Raw genomic sequence first — 25,986 nt, forward strand, 5'->3', positions numbered from 1 at the left:
AATGTGTGCTCTTATTTTGTCAGATTTTAAGAGTCAATGTTATTACATCTGCAAGTTTTGTATAAAAAAAACACACTGATCTTTTTTTATGGTTTCGACGGCAGATACAGCTAAAGTAACTCAAGACTTTTCAGTATTTGACTGAATTCCATTAATGTTAAAATCTGGATTTATGTATTAAATTAAATCGAGCGGTATTTATTAATATAACATTTTTGTCTGGTAAATTACCAAGACAACGTATTTCTATCACGCTATTAGAACAAACCGTCATCTTAAAAGGGTGGAATTAAAATAGTTTTGTAATTTTAGACGTTTATCATATGCATCATCTTCTTCCCAAATACTGCACCATGGATTGAAATGATTGGAGAAGGGATCAGGATATCTCAAGAGTTGAATCCTAAATGTCAGTTCTGATGCTTGTCAATTTGTTCCTTCCTGTTTACTTTTTATTGGGGAGGGAGACGTATTTTATGATTTGTTTATTTTTCTACGGAAGATAAGCTATCTGGTGCGGGGGGGAAAGACCAGCCAAGTGAGTGGATATCGATTTCTCAATAGCTCATCAATGCAAAATAAGTCTAAGGGGGTGGGGGGGGAAATAACAAAGGAACGCCGCCCTCGTGGTCTTAGAGTCCGCGCATATAAAAAGCGAGCTGAGATCTTCAGCAGCTTCAGAAGAGAACTGAACACGGCTGAGCAAGAGTCAGGATAGACACACTAGGATTTTCTCTGATCGTCGACCAGACATCCAGACAATAGAAAATGTAAGTACACATTATGCATTTCATCCAAATATGCTTTTTTCGAATTCCCAGGTTAGTTTATGTGGGCCCTCGCCCCCCTCCAACTCCCACAGAAAAGAGGTTGTAACTTTTATAATAAGCCTTTTCTCAAAGTGTTAGGCAATGACAGCAGCAGCCGGCGGACAGAAACTTCGATGAGCACAGCTCCCTATCCGAATGGTGGGGTATGGCTAGTTTTGCAGGTCTAACTAACTATTCAATGGTTGTTGCTGGCATTTCAAGAAGAGGTAGGTAGTAAGTAGATTCTGACCATTACTGTCACTGTAATGTACGAGGGAGAAGCTGAGAAGAAATCCAATTGATCACCAGGGGGGAAAACAAAACAACAAAAAATGCTTTCAGTAACCCTGCTGAATTAACTAAACTGTTTTAAATTCAGAAAAAAATCATAGTGCTTGGCAGAACCTTTTTGATTTGGATTGAGAAAAGCTCAGCATTTCTGCTTTGTGGTATGATGTGCACAGGATGCATTGTATTGTCTACGTTCAAATGCACACAGTACAAGTTTACTGGACTCCTTTTAATTGAATTGAAGGGCCCCTTTTATTCCAAGTACAATGATGTAAATTATTTGACATAGTACCTTTAACAGTATGAACTTGTTGGGACGTGACTTCCTAACAGTCCATGCTGCAGCATTTTACGTCTTTTGTAGAGTTCCTGGTTCCTAGTTAACATAATTAGATTTCCACGTAATTAATTTTCCAATCATTTTTATGTCTGAACCCCAAGTGAGTGGGAGTGAGGCCAGCATAGACCTGTATATTTGAAGTCACAGCTCATTTACCAAAACTCCACTGCACAGTTTAATGTTCTATGTTGGCTTGGTTCCAAGTGAGGGAAACATTCGTTAATATATACCTTTATATAGCAGCAATATGATATAATAGAAATGTGGATAACTTTTTATAGTAACTCATGCATATGTGGCTAGTCGACTTTACTGATTTCATTTTGACACTGTAGGTGACAATGCCGCCAACTATGACACTGGTCTAAATGATTCATTTAGAGAATGAACCTGAGTTAACTGACAGCAAAGAAGGGATAAAAACATAAGGAATTACAAAATGTTAGTTCCTGCAGATCTGCAGAAAATGAGGAAATGGTTCAAAGCCTCTGGTTTTACCATTGAAGCCCTTAATCTTTAAAGCGTCAGAACTAAAAGTGTATAATGTTGATGGGGTTTATTTAAAATCATCGAAACATTGACATCCATTATTTGTTCTCCTGGATGCTAATTTTAGTTACTAAAGTCTTAGGCCTCCTTTGGTTCACTCATCTCTGGCAAGTGCTCAGTTGTGTGATGCTTAAATGCAAATGGAACATTTTCTTTTTCTTTCCTCTTACATTCAGACTGATTGGTTTATCAAAGTTTTGAATGTAGGTTATATGGTTTGCAGCTGTTAGTTTTAAATATTATTAATCACACGTAGAATTTCATGATTAATATATAAGTACTGATGGTCACTTCATCAGATTTTCGCTTCCCTCTGCCACTCTTGTATTTATATCTCAGTTTAGATGTTTTTGTGCGGGTGCCTTACTTCTCTGGCCTAATTCATGACTTTCTGAATTCCTTTATTTGCTTAAAACATCATATTCTACTCACTTTTAACCATACCACTTTAAACTTTCATTCTGCCATCTATCTCTCTCTCTGCTTTGTAGCTACTCCCACCAGGAGATCTGGTGCCATGGTATGTCATGTTGGCTGTCTTGCACCAACCTTGCACATCCACTGTAACTCATCCGCAACTTCTCTGTGACATCAGTCATCCAGCTAAGCCTAGGTTGACCCCTCTTTCTGCTGCCTTCCACTTTGCCCTCTAAAAAAGATCTCTGTAGCTTTTCAGTGCTGATCAAACATCTAAAATACTGACTTTTTTTCTGGATGTCACTTTTTAGAGTTCTTTTTGCTCTTGCATTGTCTAGCACCTCTCCAATTGTCTTATGGTCTGTATATGGAGTTTTTCACGTACGTCTTTGCATCCAGATTTCAAAGGCCTCTATTCTCTTGTACAGGTCTTTACTTATTGTCCAGGTTTCTGAGGCAGACAGGAAAATGAATAGAACGTAGCATCTTATGAGTTTTGTCCTTGTTACAAGCTTGAGTTTTCATGTTGTTCACACATGCTTCACCTTCACAAAATTACTCCTGGCTGTCTCTATCCTTCTTCTGACTTCGGCATCACGTCAACCATCTTCCGCTATCATTTGTCCTAAGTAGACGAGCTTATCTCCTTAGGTAAAAGCAAAATACTGCGGATGCTGGAAGTCTGAAACAAAAACAGAAAATGCTGGAAAAACTCAGCAGTTCTGGCAGCATCTGTGGAGAAAATAAAGAGTTAACGTTTCGAGTCCTTATGACTCTTCTTCAGAGCTCTGAAGAAGAGTCATAAGAGCTTATCTCCTTGTCCCAGTGTGACACCATCCACTTCAATATTCACTCTTGTTTCTTCTAATGTATTCTTTCTGACTACTACTGTTTTTGTCTCTTTGATGTTCATACTCAATCCATATTGAAACCTTCTAGATTTTTCTTTATCTATAGCATTTTGTAAGCCTCCTCACGATTTTGGAAGTAGCGGCTGTGTTGTCAGTATACCACAAGTTTGTTATATTTTCGCCTCCAATGTTTACCCCTGGAAGTACATCTATCACATACTGATTTTCAACCTTGAGTACTACATTACAATGAAACGTTATGTTTTCAAGTAATTGAAGCCGTACAAGACCCAGTGAATATACTTTGCCTTCAGTTATTTCTTTTGCATACTTTTCTTTCAAACTGCTCTTTGAATTGGCAGAGTTCTGACTATTTCTAGGTCTGTTCTTGGATTAATCTCTAGTAGACCTGATCAACTGAGGCTAATTGCATATCAACCTTGTTCAGATCTCCTCTCTTCCGGCAGTTACCTCTCTCTCCAACACTCACTTCTCTTCCTCACCCCCTACCCACCACTTCCCTTAACCACCACTAGCTTGGTGCATCTCCCCTCCAGATTGAGAACAGGATTGCACATCCCACCACTCATGGTCTATTGTGTTTCCATGCCAGTGCAGCAGTAAAGTTCAATTGCACTATAATCTAATTTAGTGAAGACGAATGAGCTTTAATGAACTGGGCAAATTCTTCATGTCAATTGCTCTATTTAAAACTGCATGCTCAATTTGAATTATCTCTGTTTTCCAATCAGTACTCATACTTAAATGTCACAAACACTTTTGAAATTGTTCCAGGGTGAAAGTAATGGAACATTATGGATGTGAATACTTAAATCAGCTTCTAGATAACCTTGTTACACTAAGCTCGTTTATGAACAGTCTTTTGCTGATTTTCAAGCTGATTTTCCTTGACATGTTGTGCTGACTTTGGCTTTTCCTTCCCTGTGTGACAGATGGTGGCCGTTCAGAAACCTTGGACAACCTTGATTGCTCTTGCTATCTGCGTGCTGGTGTGCCTCGGGACTTTGGTGGATGCCTATCCTCCCAAACCTGAGAACCCAGGAGAGGATGCACCCCCAGAGGAACTGGCGAAGTACTACTCTGCTCTCAGGCATTACATCAATCTCATCACACGGCAGAGGTAAGCTGAAGGCACACATCATTGAATATGCAAGATGACAAACAAGCCAGCAACAATTCACACTGCATATTTATAACTCACACTACAGTCAGTTCCTGCTGCAGATCATTAAGAGCGCTAAGCAATCATCTGATATGATTGATTTGCTTACTTTACTCCCTTTGTTGTTTAATTAGCATAATATCATTTTCTTTTAAAAACACGCACAGAGCTCCCCAATTGCTTAGTGGGGAAGTTCATTCCCAAGTGCAGCACTGTGCTGTTGTTGTCGGCACCTTTCCATCTTTAAGATGATAAATATGCAGCAAATCCGTTGGGGAGGGGGTAGCTTCACATGGTGCATTTTTGCTGATGGCTGACAAGACCAACCTGTGAAATTGAGTGCAGCATTGTGTCATATTGTTCAGGCAAGTTTCAGGTTTAATTCATGGTCTAAGTGGAATTAGTTATTAAGTGGGCTTCCTACTCATGACGACTATCTGTTGACTCCTGCTGGAATGTGTCTGGCTGGACGTTGGGTGAGAACAGAATGAAGCTCAGCTGTGAAGCCTCCCTGATTCAAATAGCCTGCCAACACGTACCGTTCAGGCTCACACTTGGGATTTGAGCAGTTGGCTGAGGCATTCGCAGTGACTGGTGCCTGTGGAGCGTGAGTCAGTGAAAAGAAGTCAAAACAAGTTTAGAGCTTCTGTTTCACACGGTGCAGCTATATGTGAGCAACCTTTACAAATTGTCTTTGAACTACTACACCCTTCACTGACCTGCAAAACTGATTTCTCTTATTTGGGAGCCCTTAAATTCAGGACCAGCATTGTTCTGGGAATTACATGTAGTATTTGATTTGAAGGCATTGCAAAGTAATTAATTTATGGAACAGAGAAGTCTTTAAATAGAAATGTTTGGCTGAAAGTACTCAGTCAAGTAATTGATGCATTTAGATCAAGTCATCACTTCACATTTGGCTATTATCTATATGCTGTCAAATTGTTCCCTAATAATAATTGTATTAACAAAATGATTGACACATGACTAATAACATTCATGAATTCACCACTAATGAAAGATTTGTTCAAACTTGCAAAAACGTCTTTAAGTTTTTCTTATAAGATTATGGGAATATGAGCTAATTAATTTCAGATAAAAATATTAAAGTGCAATTTAATTTCTAAATGCCTGTAATGTTGACTTTACGCCAGCACCAAATTGAAACAATTAAATCTATTGAGACTAAATGAAACATTCCTGTTTTACATTTACAGTGTAGGTACAGATCACCCTATACATGTATAGGAAAATAAAGAACTTCCATATATATAAGCAAAATACTGCAGATGTTGGAAATCTGAAATACAAAATGCTGGAAAAACTCAGCAGGTCTGGAAGCATCTGCGGAGAGAGAAACAGACAGAAGAGAGGTAGAAACGTGATGAATTTTATACTGCTTAAGAGGGGATGGAGCAGGTGCTTCACGATGTCCCGAGGTGCTTTATATTTGTTGAAGTACATTTGAAGTATAATCACAGTAGTAATGTAGGAAGCAAGGCAGCTACACTCATTGGTCAGCATCATCATTACAAAGCACAGAGGAACAAGATTCCCAGGCACCTAATTAGCTTGTAAATCAGCATTCAAGGGCACATGTGTATTTCAAATAGCCTTCCAAGCATATTCTGAAGATGCTTCTTAACTTTATTTCACTTAATAACATGTGCTGTAAACTATCCTGTTGTGCTGAAAATGGTTATTGATGTTGTAAGAACCCAGCTGTAGTGGTGTGTTACAGATCACTCACGAAGTCCAATTTGCTTTAGCAACATACACTTTTACATGCATGTTGGCACCTGGAACTATAGACAGTGATGGTAGAGGCTCCAACTTTCTTTCCATCACATGGCTGACCAGGAATCTCTCATGCTCTTACCGCCTGCCATTGGCATGTGTTGGAAGGATTTGCTGCTTGATACTCAACCTGTCTGGCCACATTACGAATGCACCTTCCTTGGCCATCAAGTCCTGGGGTGGGACTCTAACCCGGAGCTTCTGGCTCAGAGGCAGGGAGGCAGGGATGCTACCCTCTGCATCACAAGACCTCCTTTGGGATCCCAGTACACTCGCTCAAAATATTCATCTACAATTTTAATTATACCTTCTTATTCCAATTACTTGTTTTGAATATACATTAGTATTTTGTGCATGATTTCCTTACATTATCTCCAGTTCACTGTTTGAAGAGAACAGCAAACGTTTTAGGGTTTTAAACTCAGCTTCATGTCATAATGCCCAGTGTAGTAAAAGCCCTGAAATATGTACACCTTGACATTCATTGTTGCTTTATAGGTGAAATGCATTTGAAGCTTCAGTGATCTGATTGACTCATCTCCCTGTTCTGCTTTTTAACACTCAGCCAATCCTTTAAGCCTACTTATATACTTGTAAAGAGTTAACCTAAAATAAACTTGGCTTATGCTGCACCTTGTATGAATGACTGTGGCCATTGTGTCAGATTGTAATGTTAGTGTTAATTATAGTATTGACCTTAAGCTTTAATTACACTCCTATCCCTGCTTAAATCTAAAATTTGACTGTTCATTTGCTGCATCTTTAACCTTGTACATGTCAGCAGTTTACTGGTCATATCTTCACAGTGGCAGCTTTCTATTTTTTTTTTAACAGTATTGGTTCAAAACAACAGAGTAAAAACACAATTACCTGGGAAAATAAGTTCACCTGAAAAAAAATTAAAAAAGAAAAGAAAACTGCAAATGTAAAATAGAAGCCAAATATTTTGAAAATGCGCAAGATACAATCCAGAATCTTTAAAGAGAAACACTTAAAGATGATATTTTAGGTATGCGCCCTTTATCAAATCCAGCTGTTTCTCTTTCCAAATGCTTACTGACTTCTGTATTTCTAGCATTTTCTGTTTTTGCTGTTGATGTCAAATTGCATTGAGTAGTCAGTGCAGCTGGACTGACATCAGAAAGTACAGGATATATTTATCTTTATTTTGGGAGCACTTAGAAACCACTCCGACTTTTTAAAAAAATTGATAATATATGTGAACAGAAACCACAGTGCCCTTTGGCAACACTTTACTTAAGGGGCAGTGGACAGTTGATCTATGCTGTGTAAAGCAACAAGGATGCATAGAAAACTCTGGTCTTACTTTTCACTCATCAGTTTCTGTGTTGTACAACAGTCTCAACCCTTAAATTGTCCCTCCTCCATTCCCTAGTTCACTAAGGCTCTCATCTTAAGTCATCCTAATAGCAACAATCTAACAGCCCTAACTCGATGTATTTAATTCCCCAATACAGCAAAGGCTGTTAATATTAATCAATTAAAATTTCAAATGCTGATTGAGCCATTTCGTTGTTTTATTCCCCCATGTGCTTCATAACATTCAGATTTATTGCCTGAACTCAAACATACATTCTTGGAAGAATATTCCAACGTTGTTAGCAATTGGGAGTGAATGATTAAAACTCATCACACCCTCCCCCACACACCATATGGTTACGTCTCATGATGGTACCTTCAACTGATGCTTCGAACCCTGAACTGAACTTGAGGGCTGATCAAGATGCACTGATGAAATTATTAATACAAGGACAATTGAAATGTTCAAACTCCCCAATCAAAGTCATTTAGTTTTATTTTTCCTTAAGTTTTTCCAGGAAGGAACCATTACGGCAACGATTGCTGTGAGCATTTTATTTGCACAAAGTAAATTTTTTTCAGATTAAGATCACAGGCATCAATATTTGTGAATTGAATACTTTTATCACTTTTAACACTCTGCTGTTAACACCGAGGAGCTCAGTTGCAAAGTAAAACTCCCTCTGCTCCACACTTTAACACGAGTTAATCTAAATCTAAAAAAAACACTCTACTGTGTCAATTTGACATTTCTGTTCACTCCACTAGACAGCCATTTCTGGTTAGCCATTCTAGCAATTTAATACTGACTCGTCTGCAATTATGAATAGTTTTGTTCAGGGGAACAACTGCCCTGTGAATTGGGTTGAAAATGAAAAATTCACTTCACATGAGTTGTTTCCATTGGTATCCAGCTTTGCGGATGAGTTGAAAGAGACTCAGAACTCATCAGCCTAGGCTGAATTCAAACCAGGGTTTGAGGCATAAACACTGTTTAAAACTCACTGTGCCTTGCAATTTATGAAAGAACAAAAAAGCATGAGAAATTAATTGTGGGATTGCTACCAGGATGCAGTAAACTGAACACTTGCACAAAGTGATTAGTGTATAGATAGTCTATCAAAACACAGATAACTTTTTATGAAGAAGTAAGGGCAGTGAAGTTTACTTACTGCCTTTAGTATATTAAAAGGTTTGAGCCCTTTTAAACATTGCTCTATTCACTTTCTGATTTAAACATGCCCTTATTCTCATCATGTATCACCACGTTTTGCACTAAATTATTCACATATGTTACAGTACTCCTTTATTTTCTTGTCAGTCCATTCCGACTCAGGAGTTCACAACTCCCTGTAAATGGAGGATCTGAACAAAAATCTCTTCAGCCTTGTAATATCAGTCACTGCAAAGTGGGACTTATTCATTGAAAACATATTATCACAAAATGGTTCAATCTGAATGTTCGCCTTGAAGGAAACTGACATCCTGTTACTTTGTACCATCTATGTGACCGCCAGACAAAGTGAAAGCAGAAAGAATCTTCTGCATTATCTTGCTATGACATTGTTAATTAGATTATATATGTATTTAGAAAAGAGGATTTGGATTGACTGCCTCTCAGCTGTAGATGCACAGCACTTGAATTCCATTACAGAAAGTCTCAGGTCCAAGTCTTTGTGTACCCTAAGCGAGTACTTTGCGAGTACCCTGACTATGTCATGGGTGCCATATGACGAAACTCAACCTTAAGAGAGTACCTCAATCACTGGAGGCTAAATGGAATTATGCGTGCAGAGACTCCAAAAGGCCTCAATTCTACCCCCCCTCTCTCTCTCTCTCTCTCTCTCTCTCTCTCTCTCTCTCTCTCTCTCTTCCCCCCCCCCCCCCCCCCTCAACCACCACCACCACCACCACAACATACAGGAAAGGTTTGTGCAAGGGTTTAAAATCTTGAAAATGCTGCTCCCAATCCACCTCATTCCCAGCTGTCATAATATTAACAGTGGTGATTCAGAACATTGATGAGACTCTCATTAAAAGCAGGCTGGTGCCAACTTAAAATGCCAATGTCCTGGCCCAATGATATCACCAGCACCACAACGTCATATTAACATCCAGCTGGGAGCCAAGGTAAGTTTCAAAACTTTCTGCCTCTTTGAAATCCTTGTGGGTCAGGCAGAATAGGAATGCTCCATCTGCCCCAGCCATTTCCAATTGCTGACCACAATTTCCATGGAAACTGTCCTTCCACTGACAGCCAGGGTTCATTCCCACAGCTCTCCAGTTGTAGCCTCCCGTTGCTGCCCACCAGGCCAAGTAGTGAACCTGGCTATGTGTTGGATAGGTCTCCAGAAAACTTTAAATAAATGAGGGCTTGGGCCTCTGACCTTTCTGGGTTCACCACCACCACTGGGCTCATGAGTACCTTTCCTGACACCTCACCCTCTGCAAAAAGCAAGGCCTAAGGATCTCTTAGTTATATGAGAAAAGTGGAGGCTTGAGTCAGCACTAGAAGATGTCAGAGGAAAATAGGAAGATAATCTAGAAATGGGGGGAAAAAAATCAGAATTTGATTCACCAAAGATATCTGCAGTAAAACCTAAGAGGAAATTAAGAAAGATAATCTTAATTTTTCAGACCATTGAGCTTAATGAGTTAACAAGCTTCATTAGTATCTAGTCCTAAGCACAAAATTCACTTTTATTATTTCATCTGAGTAGAAGAAATAAATTTTATGTGGCGTTTTGCACCTATCTAACATACAACACCTATTCACTTATATGTGGAGAATGTGTTGACTCTGTGGACTCTGCCAGTGGATCACTTCCACCTTTGATGCCCTAGTCTCCATTAAAACTATTACTCTCTCTTAGGCTGGCAAAGCACCTCAGAACATTTTACTGTGTTAAAGGTGCTATGGAAATACAAGTTGTTGTTGTGTCCCAATGCGCTTTATGTGAGATGATAAGAAATGGGAGCAGGAGTAGGCCATTTGTCCCCTTGAGCCTGCTCTGCCATTCTATAAAATCATGGCTGACCTGATTTTGGCTTTAACTCCACTTTCCTGCCTTGCCCCATAACACTTACTCTTTTGTAGATCAGCGAGTAGGTCTCTTTTAAAGTACAGTCACTGTTGGTAGGTAGGCAAATTAAGCATCCAACCTGCAGACAGTAAAGTTCCACAATCAACGAACAAATGAAAGGCCAGTTAATGCATTTGGCGTTGGTTGAGACGTGAATATTGGTCAGGGCACCGGGGAAGCTCCCTGCTCTTTGAATAGCGCCATGCATCTTTTACTTCCACTTGAGCAGGCAGATGGAGCCTTAGTTTAACATTTCATCAAAAGGAAAATACAGTAATGCTTTAGTATTACACTGAAGTAACAACCTAAATTCTGTGCTCAAGACCCTGAGAGGGCTTATGCTCCTTTCTGACTTGGGCAGGTAACCTACATTTAGCATGTTTTATGTATGTGTATACAATGACACAGGTAAAGAACTGAGTGGCAAATGTGTATTTAACTTGTCATTTTTAGGAATTACAGCTGTACAGCTTGTGCACACATTAACCCAAAACTCAGGGTTGTACAGGTCTTTGTAATTCGCCAGTTACCATTGAAGTAAATTGGTGCAGTTTCTACCGTATATTCTAAAAATTGTTTTATGGGATGTGGGCATTACTGGTAAGGTCAGCATTTGTTGTTCATCCATAATTACTCTTGAATTGTGTGGCTTATTGGGACATTTCAGAGGACAGTTAATAGTCAACCAACACATTTAGTTTTGGCCTGGAGTCACGTGTCGGCCAAACCAGGTAAAGGTGGCAGATTTCCTTCCCTAAAGGACATTAGAGAATCAGATGGGTTTTTACAACAATTGATGATAGTTTCATGGTCACCATTACTGAGACTAGTTTTATGAATTGAATTTAAATTCCACCTGCTACCTTTTGAACCCACGTTCCACAAGCATTTGCCTGGGCTTCTGGGTTATTGGTCCAGTGACATTATCACTACGCCACCATCTCCCTCCATTTGTATTAGCGCAAAGTGATTTTTGAGTAAAACTGGGCCGAATATGCATCAATTCAATGTTTTTCTGAACGTAGGAGAGTTTTTCTTGCACCATTTACACTGTACATGGTCTACTCTATAACAGGATGTAAGGCCAACTCTAATGAGGGAAAGTCGTCAGGAAGAAATGTCAGCTGATTAGTAAATGCAATGGGACGAATAGAAGAGGTGCTGCAGAACCAAACATTTAACTGAAGCTGACGTCGCTGTCACTACTAATGACAAGTAGTATGTCATAAATGATCAGCTGTCCTTTTTTACTAACAGGCAGCTTGATGTTCATTCTTGATCATGCACAACTTAGAATTATCAGAAAGCAAAGCATGATTTTCTTTAAAAAATTAAAGTTCAGGATTAAGATCATCAGGTTTTAAGTTACAGCCCAAAAGGAACATGAGAGTAGCAGATCTGTTGCTGACATACAGCAGGTTGTGGATAAAATGGTTGTGGATTTTATAAACAACAGCAACAGCATAGATTTATATAGCATCATCATAGCAGTAAGGTGCCCAAGGTGTTTCACAGGAGCATTATTAAGCAAAATATGATACCAACCCACATGAGCTATTAGGACAGTTAACAAAGGTTGAACAAAGAGGTCAGTTTTACACAGGTGAAAAAGATGCAGAGATTTAGGGAAGGAATTCCAGAGTTTAGGAGACAGAAATTGAAATGTAAATAAACCTCAATAGCAATGAATCCAAGACAATTTGATTGTATAATAACAGTACCCTCGTGACATTGTGTCAATGGCACATTTATGGAGTTTGGGTGCAGACAGAATTGGGCTTGGTTATGGTGACACACTTGATAAATTGTCTGCCAACTATCTTTGTTCAGACTCATCCAGAAAGGACATCAATTAGGAAAGGCACTGAGAGGGCCAGCAGTGCCTGTGGAACTATTTCCCAGTATAAACTTCAGGAGACAAGGGGAGAATTGGCAACAAAGAAAATGGTCTAACAGTTCATACTGAAAGAAACCCTGAATCTAAAACTATTTTTAACAAAGTCCATTATAGCAAATAGCCCATAGTGATTCATGACATCTCATCTCTAACCAGGAGTAGATTGAGTTCTGATTTATCTCCTCATTTTGGATGGTAGTATGAAGCTTTATTCACAGCATTTCTTCTGGTTTTAAGCTTTTCTTCTTCTCTCACCGTGATCCTCCACAATCACCTCTGTATTCCTGAGATCTTCCTCAGCCTCTTGGTGTCATTTAATTTGTAGACTTCCTAGTGATCTCGTACCTTCCACACTAGCACATCTAATCCTTTTCATCATCCTCTCAATCATCTTTCCACATCAGCATACATTTCATTCTAGCTCTCCTGATTTTCCTGCTCATTAGAAAATCCAAGGAGGAATGAAATAAAAAAGCATGGAATGAGACCAATCCAATTAAACCTATTCCTTACCCAGACCATGTCCAATCTATTACAGCTCCTAAAGAAATGATTTTTCCCAATATCTCTCAAAGGTAAATTCAGAATATTTATCTAACCTTTTACCAGGCAGTATTTATTCTGACTGCTTGCCTGCCAAGATGTTCATAAACTTCAAACCTTCAGGCAATATCATACTCTATAAAGACTTTATTAGGAGGAAAATCTTTATTGAGAGAGAGAGAGAGCAGAATGTGGAACTAGTGAACCACAAGAAACAATTGAGTCAATTTGCATTGGTGCATTTAAGGGGAACTCGAAGTACACGAGGGAGAAAGGAATAGAAGGATAAGCTGAAAGGATGAGATGAAATAGGGTGGGAGGAGGCTTGCTTGGGGCATAAAAACACCTGCATTGACCAGTTGGGCCAAATGCCCTGATCCTGTGCTGTAAATTCGATGTAAAACACTCAATTATCTGTCACCACGTTTTTTTTTTATCACCTTCAAACTCATGAGAAAAGTGTCATTATATAATCTTCTAAATAAGAAAGTAATTTACTTTCAACAATACCCTGTACTCCCGCAAACACAGCGACAACATACTTAATAGTTACTTCCAAATATACTAGGTGCCTCAATTTTGTTCCTGTATTGTGAATAGAATATGTGTGGAAAGTGGAATATCCATTTTATCACACTGCTGACAAAACAGTTTACAACTCACTTGCAGGTGACATTTTGAATCTCTTATTCATGGAATTGGATCAGTATTTACTCTTTGTTCCTCATTATATATCTTCTGCCATATATTCAGAATTGATATTCTTCCAAAGATATGCTTAGACATTTAAAGTAAACCAAATGCAGTGATACTTTTCCCACTTATTAATGTTCATAGTGATTAAGGTATGTGCATGCAAATCGCTGGAAATCTGTGACTTCCTATTTTATTCTAATTATAGTAGCCGGAAAAGTTAGTGTGTGGAAGGTATTTTGAAATTATGTTGTTTTAACATGCAAAGGAAATTAAAATGTTAAAATTGAACTTGCTTGTTTATTTTTCTCTCCAATAGATATGGGAAGAGAGGTAGTCCAGAAGCGTTGTCAGAGTCCCCCTTTGATGCAAGCAGGGATCACATTGGGAGGTCAAGGTAAATATAGTCTGGAGAAGTGTTTCTCATGCTTAGAGCTCAGTGTCCTACAGGGAAATGATAGCGACTCACATTCGCACACAGACACTTTTCAACCTACTCAGTAATTATCATAAAACTGCAAAGATGATTCACTACCTTTTGTTTCTAACTTAGTCAACAGTACTTTGATTTTTGTTTAAAACAGAGTAAATCTTTCCTCATAGAAAGTAACCCAAATTAAAGAAAATGACAGTTTTAGTAAGGTAAAACATCATTATATGTAATGCTTGAAGCAGCAATATCAAATGGAAAAAAAAAAGGCATACAATGCTGCAAAGTTTAGTGGCAGGCTAGAAGATTGTAAGTATTTCAGAAACCAGTAAATTATGTCTAAAACAATTAAAGGAGGAGACATTAGAATATGAGGGCAAACTAGCAAGAAATATAAAAAGAGACAGTAAAAGCTCATAGAAATATATGAAAAGGAAGAGAGTTGCTAAAGTAAATATTGATCCCTTAAAGGATGAGACTGGGGATTAATAATGGGAAACAAGAAAATGGCAGACTTTGAACAAGCGTTTGTACGTATCTTGGCGGTGAAAGACATTAAAAGCATCCCAGTAATACTAGAAAATCAAGGTCCAAAAGGGAAGGAGGAACTTAGAAAAATCACTATTGCTAACGAAAATGTACTCCGGAAACTAATGGGGCTAAAGGCTGGACCTGATGGCCTGCTTCCTAGGTCATAAAAGAAGTGGCTTCAGAGATAGTGGATGCATTAGTGGTAATCTTCCAAAATTCTCTACATTCTGGAAAGCTCCCAGCAGATTGAAAAACCACAAATGCAACACCCTTATTAAAGAAGGGAGGGAGATAGAAGGCAGGAAACTATAGGCCACTTAACCTGACATTTGTGGCTGGGAAAATGTTAGAATCCATTAAAAGTGAAGTAGTAGTAGCAGGATATTTAGAAAATCATAATAACATCAAGCAGAGTCAAAATGATTTTATGAAAGGAAAATTGTGTTTGACAAATATATTAGAATTTGCTGAAGATGTAACAAGCAAGGTGGATAAAAGGAACCAATAGATAAAGTTAATACACAAGTTAAGAGCTCATGGGGCAGGATTTTCCCCTCATTGGGCGGGTGCAGCAGGCGGGCCTGGGAGCAGCCGCGAAATGGTCCACCACCCACGATCGGGCCCTGAGCCTCAGCGCTGCCGGAGTGGGGGCGGGAGGAGTGCGAGTGCTGAAGTTTGCGCATGCGTGGGGATGCGCTCAGTAAAAGTTCCCTAGAGGCACAGAGCTGCCTCAGGGAGCTGAAGATTTTTAAAATGAGAAATGAAGATTTCAGAAATAATATAAACATGTCTCTAAATGTGACTCAGTCACATGAAGAGGGACATGTGAAAAAAGTTTTAAAAAATTTTATTTTTTTTTTATTCATTTTTGGAAACCTCATCCTGCCCGTGGATGAGGTTTTGCAAAAAATGCAAAGGGCGTGAAAAGTTCTACTTAATTAGATGATAAAGGGCCTTAATAGGCCTCTTAATTGTCAGCGTGCGTGCAGCCGACTCTCACATGCGCCCACCAACCGAAATATCACGCGAGTGCGTGATGACATTGGGACGCTCGCCTGATGTCATCGCGCGCTACTTCACACTCGGCCGTGTTGGGTGCGCGCCCGCACGCCAAGCTGAAAATCCTGGCCATGGTGTTGGGAGTAATATATTAGCTTGGATAGAGGATTGGCTAACTAACAGGAAACAGAGAGTCATAATAGGTCATTTTCAGGTTGCCATCTGCAATTAGGTGGTGGCATAGTGGTATTGTCACTGGACTAGTGGTCCAGAGGCCCAGGGTAATCCTCTGGGGACCTGGGTTCAAATCCCACCACAGCAGATGGTGAAATTTGAATTCAATTAAAAGCCCACCAGGTTCCCTTTAGGGAAGAAACTCTGCTGTCCTTACCCGATCAGGTCTACATGTGACTCCAAACCTACAGCAATGTGGTTGACTCTTAACTGCCCTCTGAACAAGGGCAATTAGAGATGGGCAATAAATGCTGACCTAGGCAGTGATGCCCACATCCCATGAAATGAATAAAAAAAAAGTGGGGTGCCACAGGAATCAGTGCCTTAATTACTAATAATTTGGACAAAGGGCCAATTTTCTGACAATAGATAGGAAAGTAAGTTGTGAGGAGGGTCTGCAAAGGGATGTAGGTAGGTATGTGAATGTGCTAAAAATAGAAGTATAATGTGGGAAAATGTGAGGTTGTCCACTTTGTTAGAAAGAACAGGAAAGCGGAATATTATTTGAATTGAATTGATAGAGCTGCAGTACAAAGGATCGGATGAATCACAAAAGGTTAGCATGCAAGAAATAATTAGCAAGGCAAATGGAAGAGGGATGCAAGAGGGATGGAGTATATAAGTAGGGAAGTCTTGCCACAACTGTACAGGGCTAGTAAGTCCACATCTAGAGGACTGTGTACACTCTTGGTCTCCATTGGAGGCATTCCGCAGAAGGTTTACTAGATTGATTCCTGGGGTGAAGGGGTGTCTTATGAGGAAAGGATGAGCAGGTTGGCCTATAGTCATTGGAGTTTAGAAGAATGAGAGGTGATCTTAATGAAACATATATGATTCTGAGGGAGCTTGACAGGGTGGATGCTAAGAGGATGTTTCCGCTTGAGGGAATCTAGAACTAAGGGGCACAGTTTCTAAATAAGGGGCCTCCCGTTAAGATGGAGATGAGGCATTTCTTCTCTGAGGGTTGTTAATCTTTGGAATTCTCTACCCCAGAGAGCAGAGGAGGCTGGGTCATTGAATATATTCAAGGCTGAGTTAGATTTTTGATTTACAAGGGAGTCAAGTGTTAGGGGAGGAACATGGAGTAGAGATCACGACCAGATCAGCCACAATCTTGTTGAATGACAGAGGAGGTTTAAAGGGCTAAATAGTCTAATCCTACTTCTATTTCTTATGTTCTTATGTTCTTAATCCCAATAGAAAGGAATAGAAAGTGGTTCATTAAATAAACTTAAAAGTTTTTCTGATCTCTGGAGTTGAGGGAAATCCAGCTGAATTTGAAATGTACTGGAATCGGGATTATGTTCAGGTCACAATTTATGCTAAAAGGAGATAAAACTACCAATTTGCTAAACTTCGTACAATTTTCTTTAACCAACAATAAAGACAGAACCAATACTTGCTTTGCACATAGGAGCATTTCTAAAATAGGTAAAGTTTGGCAGGAAATGATTTGATTTAGTGTGCTTAGCATTATCATCCAGAGACCTAAGCAACATTGTATGGTTCAAAGATTGGCTTTGTGTCTAAAGACCAGCCTTAGATCAGGAACTCTTCACTGTCAGAATGATTTAAAAAAGGTTTTTATGTACTGGAACCATGGATTCTAAATGGAATAAAAACAAATAAAAAAGCAATAGAATAAAATTAAACATTTGAGTGCAATTCTTTTCCAGAGACCTGCCTTTCTGAGAATGAATCATGTATAAAAAAAGCTGCACATACAGACCATTACAGCCATTTGTAATCCCTTATTGTGAGATTTCTCAATATGGTTGACCTGCCAACATGCGTTGTGTGGTGCACCTGGCATTTGACGGTGTCATGCGTTCACACACTAACATTGATATGCCTTTATTATTTTGATGGTTGTATGAACATCTCTACTGTATTAGACAACGTAGAACAATTTTAAAAATTGTTGCCAACAGCAGAACATATGGAACCTATCCAGCATCATTGAAAACATGGTTAGTTACGTTTAGACCATATTATCATCATAATCACTGCACAAATACATGAAAGTTATAATATTAAAGCTAAATTAAAATGAAAAATAGTTCTATTCCAAAAATGATGCAGAAATCTTTATTTATTCCTAACATTTATATCAACTCACTATACTGTCCTGAGTGTAATGCGAATGTATAAGAATCTTTGAACATTACTGACCTTTATTTTCTTTCCTGCTGGTTTATGTCAGCTTTGTGGAGAAAATTCCCAGAAGCAGAGTTTGTGTTCACAATATGTGATTTAGCAACATGATTGGTACGATGGGACTAAACTTTGCACTCATATAGTGCCTTTAACATGATAAAAACATCCCAAGGCCTTTTACAAGCATTACCAAACAAAATTTGACACTAAGCCACATAAGGAGGAGATATTAGGCCAGATGACCAAAGCTTGGTCAAAGAGCTAGGTTTTAAGGAATGTCTTAAAGGAAAAGAGAGAGGTAAAGAGCTGGAAAATTTAGGGATGGAGGCATTGGCAGCTGAATGCACAGCCATCAATGGTGGCGAATTAAGTCAGGAATGCTTAAGAGGACAGGATTGGTGGATTACAGAGATCTCAGGAACTTAAAGGCTTAGATAGGGAGATCACAGATATAGGGGGGGGGATCTTTAGAGCATGGAGGGATTTGATAACAATTTGAAAAAACAGAATATAAATTCAGTAGTTGCACTTTAAAGCACCACAACGTGTGATTATAAAGAAAAGCTTGATGGCTTCCTCTACTGACAAAGAACTTTTTGAAACATTTTGTGCTGGCCAGATAACATATGAAAGTACTTCTGGCCAGCACAAAATGTTTCAAAAAGTTCTTTGTTATCCTTGTCTTAATAGCTGATGTTAAATGCATATGTGGAATAAGCCCTGAGGTGGATTTTAACTTGGAGGGGGCAACTTAATTCTCTGCTTGCCAGAGATAGCAGGAGGCAATTGTAATTTTAACAGCCAGGCCTCACTAGCCGATCTCCCACCCATTCTGGGCAGGAAGAGGGCACAGCGTGGTTGCTGGTAGGAGAAAATTGTGTGCCCTGGGTCTCCTGGTATCTTCTAGGTAAGTGACAGGGAGACGGATTTGGAAGTTTCAGGATAGGGAAGGAGAGGGGGAGCAGTCTCAGGGAAGGGTTGTGGAGTGTTTTCTTGTGGGTCCACAGGAGCACTTCTGCTCCTCTTGGTCCCACAAAGGTAATGTTTTGACTTAGCTGGAGGGCTTCATCATCCTTCCCAGCAGTTGCTGAGCTTTTTCGGACCGGGTGGGAAAAATGCTGGGACTTTCCCACTCACAGCCAGGTTAAAATGCTATCAGGATCCTAATGACTTAACAGGAGCCCAAATGGCAAAAAATGCACAAGGCTTCTGCCCACATCTCGGGTTTATACCACATAAAGCAGGAAAGGGTTGAATTTCAAGGAGGTAAGTAACATTATCATTTTTAACTGTCCACCCATCCAGTTTCTGCTGGGCAATTCAGATTAAAATGAACTTTTTTTTTCTCTACTATAATAAAGCTCAACATTCTGGAAAACAAGGTGCCAGCAAAATTCGCCAAATTAATGTTTAACAAGACTGGCTTTTCAAAAATATACCTGTGACATAGTTAGGGAGGAGCTATTGCAAAAGGTCTGAAAGAAGGAACAGAAGAGATTTCAGTTGCTGGAGGTGAAAAGATGCACGCATTATTATTACTCACAAGACAGTGTGCAGCTCTCTTTCTCTTCAATTCAACAAAGCTCATAATAGCCGATTTCAGGTAAACCAGGACATTGTAGACTTAAATGAACCCTATTTTGGAGTAATGACATTAAAGGCTGCAGATTATATTATTTTACATAGTTTATTTACTGGCCTGAATATGCAAGGCCTCTGGTCATTTCTGTAGCATATTTTCTAGTACCTGTTAGTAGAATTGAGATACTGCCTGTTTTGAATTTGCCAATCTCATCAGTCTGGGTGAGCAGAATATAATGCCCCCACCCTAATGAGTTTGAAGGTGGAGTGGGGTGGGGGTGGGGGGGAGGTGGGGGGGGGGCGGGGGGGGGGGCCATGTGATTGGACGGGAAGGTACAGGGTGGCGATTCCCACCATTTTCCCGCCTCCCTCTGTTCAGGTCCAGGGCAGGAAAACTGGCGGGCAGGCTCCCCATCTGGAGACTAATCAAGGTGCATAAGTGGCTACTTAAGGGCCTCATCCTGCTGCTGGGTGAGGGACTTGCCATTCTGGGAGGCCACCCAGCAAACCAGTGGACGACCCAGGGGGATTGGTGGTGGGGGGGTGCTTGGGGGGTTTCACTTATTCATGGGCATGCTGTGCCCGACTGAAGGACCCAACATCAGGAAGGTGGGAGGACCGCAAGAAGCCCCTCCCCGACTTTACTTCCAACCACCTCCCCACCCTTGTTGGCGACCACCTCCCAGTGACCCCCATCCTATTTGCACTCATCTCTAACTGGCGATCCTCAATGTAGGCTACACTGTAGTACCTGCAGTGGCTACCGTTCCTGTTGACGGTGTTGCTAATGGAGAACTGCAGGCCTCTGACCGGTAGCTCTCAGGGAGTGGGATTTCCATCCTTGGGAGGCTTGATCAGACAGGAGGACTAATGTTGCCCAGGTAAGTGCCTAATTGGAATTAAATAGTGTCGGGTCTCTGGAGAAAAGCGACTTGGGATTCTCACCAGTTCTCTGACCGGTGGGTGAGACCTCTATCACCCACATTAAACCTTGGCCACTGTTTCCAAATTCACATTCAGATCAGTTTAAACATCGAATGACAACAGTGCCCATTACTGATTATTACAGCTTCAGGACATTCACACAGCATGAGAAGATCATTTAGTCTGAGATCTGAAAAACAAACCAGCTAATTCAATTGGAACTCAATTAGGATTCACCCAGCTGCATGCATCTGCATTTGTTTAACAATTTGTTTGACCCAGACACACTTTTGAAGATGAATACCTTGACTAAACCGAAAGAAGCTTGAAATCTAATTCCATGCTAAGTTTAACGTGTATAATTTTATATCCAACTTCATAGCCATTTATTTGTATATAAAATTAACATGGTTAATAAGGTTTGCTGGTTTTGAAACATTGCGTTCAAACTCTTTCTCAGCTCTTCATTATTCAGCTTTACAGAATTCAGTCTCTATTCTCATTTATTATTTTCTCTTTACTGGTTCATTTTTTTTTTCGTTTTCCACTTTATTTCTAAACTCTGGTGATATCCTACTTTGATAGGATAACAGAACTCTGAAATACTGTCTGAAATCTGAAATACAGACTGCTGAGTTTTTCCAGCATTTTCTGTTTTGTTTCAGATTTCCAACATTCGCAGTATCTTGCTTTTATCTGAAATACTGTGTACTGCTGTATTTTGTCATAATGATTGGGGAAGCAGAAGGTCAACTTCTAGGAGCACGTTGAGAAGAAAATTGTATTTTGTTTTATTGAGAACCCCAGTGAAGGAGTACACTGTGGGTAAAATGAGTCTGGGAAATGACAAATAAATCAAAGAATAATGGTTGGGTGATTATAATGAGTTCCTTGAGGTCCAGGGAATGAATTAACACCAGTTGAATGAGTCATGAGATGTTATAAAGAACAGAGCATGTAACGTGGAATAATTGAAGCTTAATATGGTCTTTAATATTTACCTCATTAAGCTGAAATACATCATCATTGAAATATTTTAAAGTGACATCCATTTCAAACACACAATATTTAAGACAAGTACTGATGGTTTTTAAACTTCAATGCTCTTAGCAAGTTACTGATTTGTGAACTCAAACGAAATGGTAATTTAAATATGAAAACATGTCTGTTGTACACATACTAATAATATTTCATGTTAGGCTATTGCTGTTTTCCAGTAATTGTCATCATAATTGATATTAGCAGTAATTTCGAATTTGCAGGAGTAAAATTATCAAGAGTGAACAAGAACAATTTAATACATAGACTAAAAAATTACCCTGTAATGTCTCGAAAATCACACAGTGCATATTAGTGACAAACCAGGTTGGTTTCTTTCTTGATCAGGTATTTGAATGGATATTAACCTGTATCTAATGTACAATGAAATCTAATGCATGTATTTGACTTATTTTTTTATCAGCTTCATTATTACTTTCCACAGGTACGATGATTCCTTGATGTGGTGATTCCCTCCTCTTTGTACCTTGTCTACCTTTTGTGTCTTTGCGTTTTAATTATGGTGCAGAAGGATCGGACCTCTAAAGAATTATGTGAAGACTACACCAAACCAAAAGGATCACTGCATGCAAACCTTTTTCATGCATTGAGAAACCATTGAAGCTTTTTTGTGGCAGACAATTGTACATAATTTATTGTTAATATATGGCAATCAAAATCAAAATGTGTGGTCTCTCTGAGAAAAATCTTCTGTTTGTATTGTAAAAATGTTTATGTGCAATTAAAGTTTAATGGATGAATCAAATTTGCAAAAGGAAGTCTGCACTTCTGTGAAGTTACCTTTTTACTTCCTGAGCATTCTTAGTGCACTAACCACTCATTATAGAAAGATCTTGCATTTGTACAGCACCCTTCATGATCTCAGGACTTCTTACTGTGCTCCACAGCCAATGAAATACTTTTGAAAGGTAGTCACTATTGCAATGTAGGAAATACCAGCCAATTTGCACACAGCAAGGCCCCACAAAGAACGATGAGATAATTACCAGATAATCTGTCTCAGTGATGCAGATTGAGGACACCCTTTGAGAACTCTGCTCTTATTCAAATAGTGCCATGATCTTTTATGTCCACCTGAAAAGGCATATAGGGCCTCGGTTTAACAGCTCATCAAAAAGACAGCGCCTTCTACAGTGCAGCACTCTCCCAGTACTGCATTGGAAAGTTAACCTAAATCTTCTGACCTTGAAGCACGAGTGCCACCAACAGAGCCAAGGTTGACAACACAACATTGCATTTTCTCACACGTGGTGGATTTGGATACAAACCATGTTGAACCATTTGGCATTTGTTAGATATCGACATGCTCTCCTCAAAATATTCATCCAAACATTAATATTATTTGTTGAAAGAACAGTATTAAAAATACTGAGCTGGCTTAACTTGTGAATATTTCAACATACGCTTCAGCAGAAGGAGAGAGTCAGCTGGTTTTTAAATAATACATGCTGATGTTTTCCAGAGGGTAGAGGTGCTATCTTGAATTTTTTGTTTTCAGTAGGAAATATTTTCGGGTTGCTTGAAACGACAGGGCCAACACCACACAAACTTTGTAACAACTGTGCATTCATTAATCCTTTCAGGCACCTGATGCTACAAATGAAAATACTTAAAACTGCTAATGAGACAAAACATAATGAGTCCTTAAATATTAAAATTTAAAATACTTTGATGCTTAAATCAGCTAAACCCTGTCAATAAATTATTAAGAGCTACCCCATAATAGAGGAATAAAGAAAATCCTTTCTAACTTATGCCTGATTAAATCACTTCATATAGTTATAGTTATTGAAAGTAGTCTAATGTGTTTTTTTTCAGGTCCTGAGAGTTATTTTACCTTAATTAAAAACCTGGTTATCAGTATTCCCATGAGGTATTCAGGATCTGTTTTAAAGCTAGATTTCCCCATTAAGCTTTTAAAGTTCAGCTTTACAATATATTGCTCACTTAAAATTAGATTTTAAACCAAATCTGTAGAATGACAAAGTGCAACATGAAACAGCATGTTGGACCCAACAAGTCTGCGTCTGCAGGGTGTGGACCCTCCAAATGGGCAGTAACTCCTATCACACATGCCCACCCTGTTCCTAGAATCCATCACTCTCCATTTCCATTTAGGAAATGTTTGAATTTTTGAAGCTGCATTTGCAGCCCTAATGTATGCAGGAATGCTAGACTATTGTGAAAAAGAGCATTAAGCAGAAGAGTTTCCATTTTTTGGATATATGCATGTGGGCAATTTTTGGAGATATGCATGTGGGCAATTAGGGATGGACAATAAATGTGGGCCTTGCCAGTGATGGCAGATCCCAAGAACGAATATAAAAAAAAATACCCTTGAGGTAGGCCACAAGAAAGGCCAGTTAGCCTATAATGCCCAAAAGCATAGCATACAACACTATATAATGTAACACATGCAATGAATGTTGTGAGGGGATACAAATCCTGTACACCTCAGTAGATCCTCTTTTTCTATCAGCTGACACTACTATAGTCCTGGCCCATTATCATGTAAAATACAGATCACGTTACAGAGCCAGACAGAAATCTTCACCAGACATGATGATGGCAAAAATGGAAATTTTATAATAATGGTAAAAATTCAGTAAGGAAGCTGCAAAGGGATGGGTAGATGAGCCGTATGTATCATAAAACATATGTGAGTAGATATTCTGCAGAATTGCTTATGAGATTTCAGGGCATGAGACTAAGGAGCAGAGCTGTAAATAGGGAACAGTTTATTGGGCTGGGAGATGGTGGAGTAAACAGTCTTTGGTTGAGTTTGACATAAGCCACAATTAAAATGGCGGTGGCATAAAACCAGCAGAAGCACAGCATTAAGTGACAAATTGTCATGTTAACTACAAGCCTGTTCTATTTCTGCTAGGTGGGCAGAGTTAAAATTAGGCTTACAGAGGCCAAATACACTTGGATCGGAGAGCGTAGCTATATTCAGGACGAGTACAGCAGAAGAGTTGTGACTCAGCACCTGGCAATACTTACTTATAAATTACTTTTATAAGTAATTATAAAACAGGGAAAACCCTAACGATAAAAATAGAATTATTTTTAAATGGTTCTCATGTGTTATGAGAATCTGATTGGATCATGATATCAGGTGATAAGCAGAGATTTTTGTTGAGATCTGATTGGTCATATTATGTGATTAGCATGAACCAATCAATGTAATTGGAAGCTCAATGTAATATTACGAACATAAAAGGACTGATTTTAATCAGCATCTATCAGCAAGAAGTGGTGTTCATAGGGAGTGCTGATTAGGAGTCCTTGATTTTCCATCCAATCACTTGAAAATCACAGATTGTAAGCCTACTCCTTGCTCCGAACACCAAATTGGAGAACCATTCTTAAGAACTTTAATGATCTAGAAAGTTGATTACAATCTCCCCAACTTTTTTTCTATACCTTTACTGAGTTTGATGTTCATCTGGAAAATATCTGTTCCAATTTAAAAATAAATTCTTAGAATGTGGGTATTGCTGGCAATGTTTTATTTATTGCCTGTTATGAACTAAAGACCTGTAGGTTGTTGGTCCAGTAACATAACCATATTGAATCCCAACTACTACATTCGCTCATGAAAACTACACTTGTATTAATGGTATGTATCAAGAAGATATAATAATGTCTATAATATTATTGGAATTTAGCTTAAAATAGAGTTCTAGTGGTGTCTGTGTCTATGGGCAGAATTTTGCTGTCGGCGATTTGGGGGCAGGGCCCACTTGCCGACGCGTAAAATGACACGGGATGACGTCGGAAGGAAACCCCGATGTCATCCTGTCCCATTTACATTTTCAGGAAGGCGGGGGCACAGCAAAATCAGCTGCGTGCCCGCCGACCTGTCAATGGCCAATTGAGGCCATTGACATGATCATTTAAACAATTAAACGGGCAGGCCAGGAGCCCTGGCGGCAAATAGAAAAAACATGAAACCTCATCCACCGGCGGGATGAGGTTTCATACAGCGTACTTAAAAGTTTAATAAAATTTTACTGTAATTTATGAACATGAGGGGGACATGTTAGGGATTATTTTTTCTCTATTTTTAATCTTTTTAAAAGTGTAAGCGATCTCCCTGAGGCAGCACTCTCACTTTTGGCACTCCGCGCAGGGAGTGCATAGCGCTTCACGCTAGGTGGGCCTTAATTGACCCACCCACGTAGAATGGCGACTGGTCCCGCTTCTCCGGCGGGGATCGGCTCCCCGCCCGCCGGAGATTGGGTCAGGCCCGCCCGCCCAACAGGCAGAAAATCCTGCCCTATGTGTGTGTATCT

General features: G+C 39.3%; 1 protein-coding gene across 1 annotated transcript; it reads left to right on the top strand.

The window, feature by feature from the left end:
• Window positions 1-502: 502 nt before the first annotated feature.
• On the top strand, window positions 503-22,433 carry LOC144667986 (peptide YY-like). Its single transcript, XM_078529670.1, has 4 exons — window positions 503-770; window positions 4,211-4,398; window positions 14,093-14,170; window positions 22,113-22,433. Exons 2-4 carry the CDS (start codon window positions 4,211-4,213, stop codon window positions 22,135-22,137), a joined length of 291 nt encoding a protein of 96 aa, XP_078385796.1. The 5' UTR covers window positions 503-770; the 3' UTR covers window positions 22,138-22,433.
• Window positions 22,434-25,986: the final 3,553 nt, after the last annotated feature.

This window comes from Cetorhinus maximus, chromosome 25 (genome assembly GCF_964194155.1).
Source record: "Cetorhinus maximus chromosome 25, sCetMax3.hap1.1, whole genome shotgun sequence".
Taxonomy (NCBI): Eukaryota; Metazoa; Chordata; class Chondrichthyes; order Lamniformes; family Cetorhinidae; genus Cetorhinus; species Cetorhinus maximus.

What these genes read in the sequence shown, in the direction of transcription:
- LOC144667986 (XM_078529670.1), top strand. Translation starts at nt 4,211, where the DNA reads ATGGTGGCCGTTCAGAAACCTTGGACAACCTTGATTGCTCTTGCTATC. An exon ending in AATCTCATCACACGGCAGAG is followed by an intron (nt 4,399 to 14,092) that starts GTAAGCTGAAGG and finishes TCTCTCCAATAG; the next exon opens with ATATGGGAAGAGAGGTAGTC. An exon ending in GATCACATTGGGAGGTCAAG is followed by an intron (nt 14,171 to 22,112) that starts GTAAATATAGTC and finishes TACTTTCCACAG; the next exon opens with GTACGATGATTCCTTGATGT.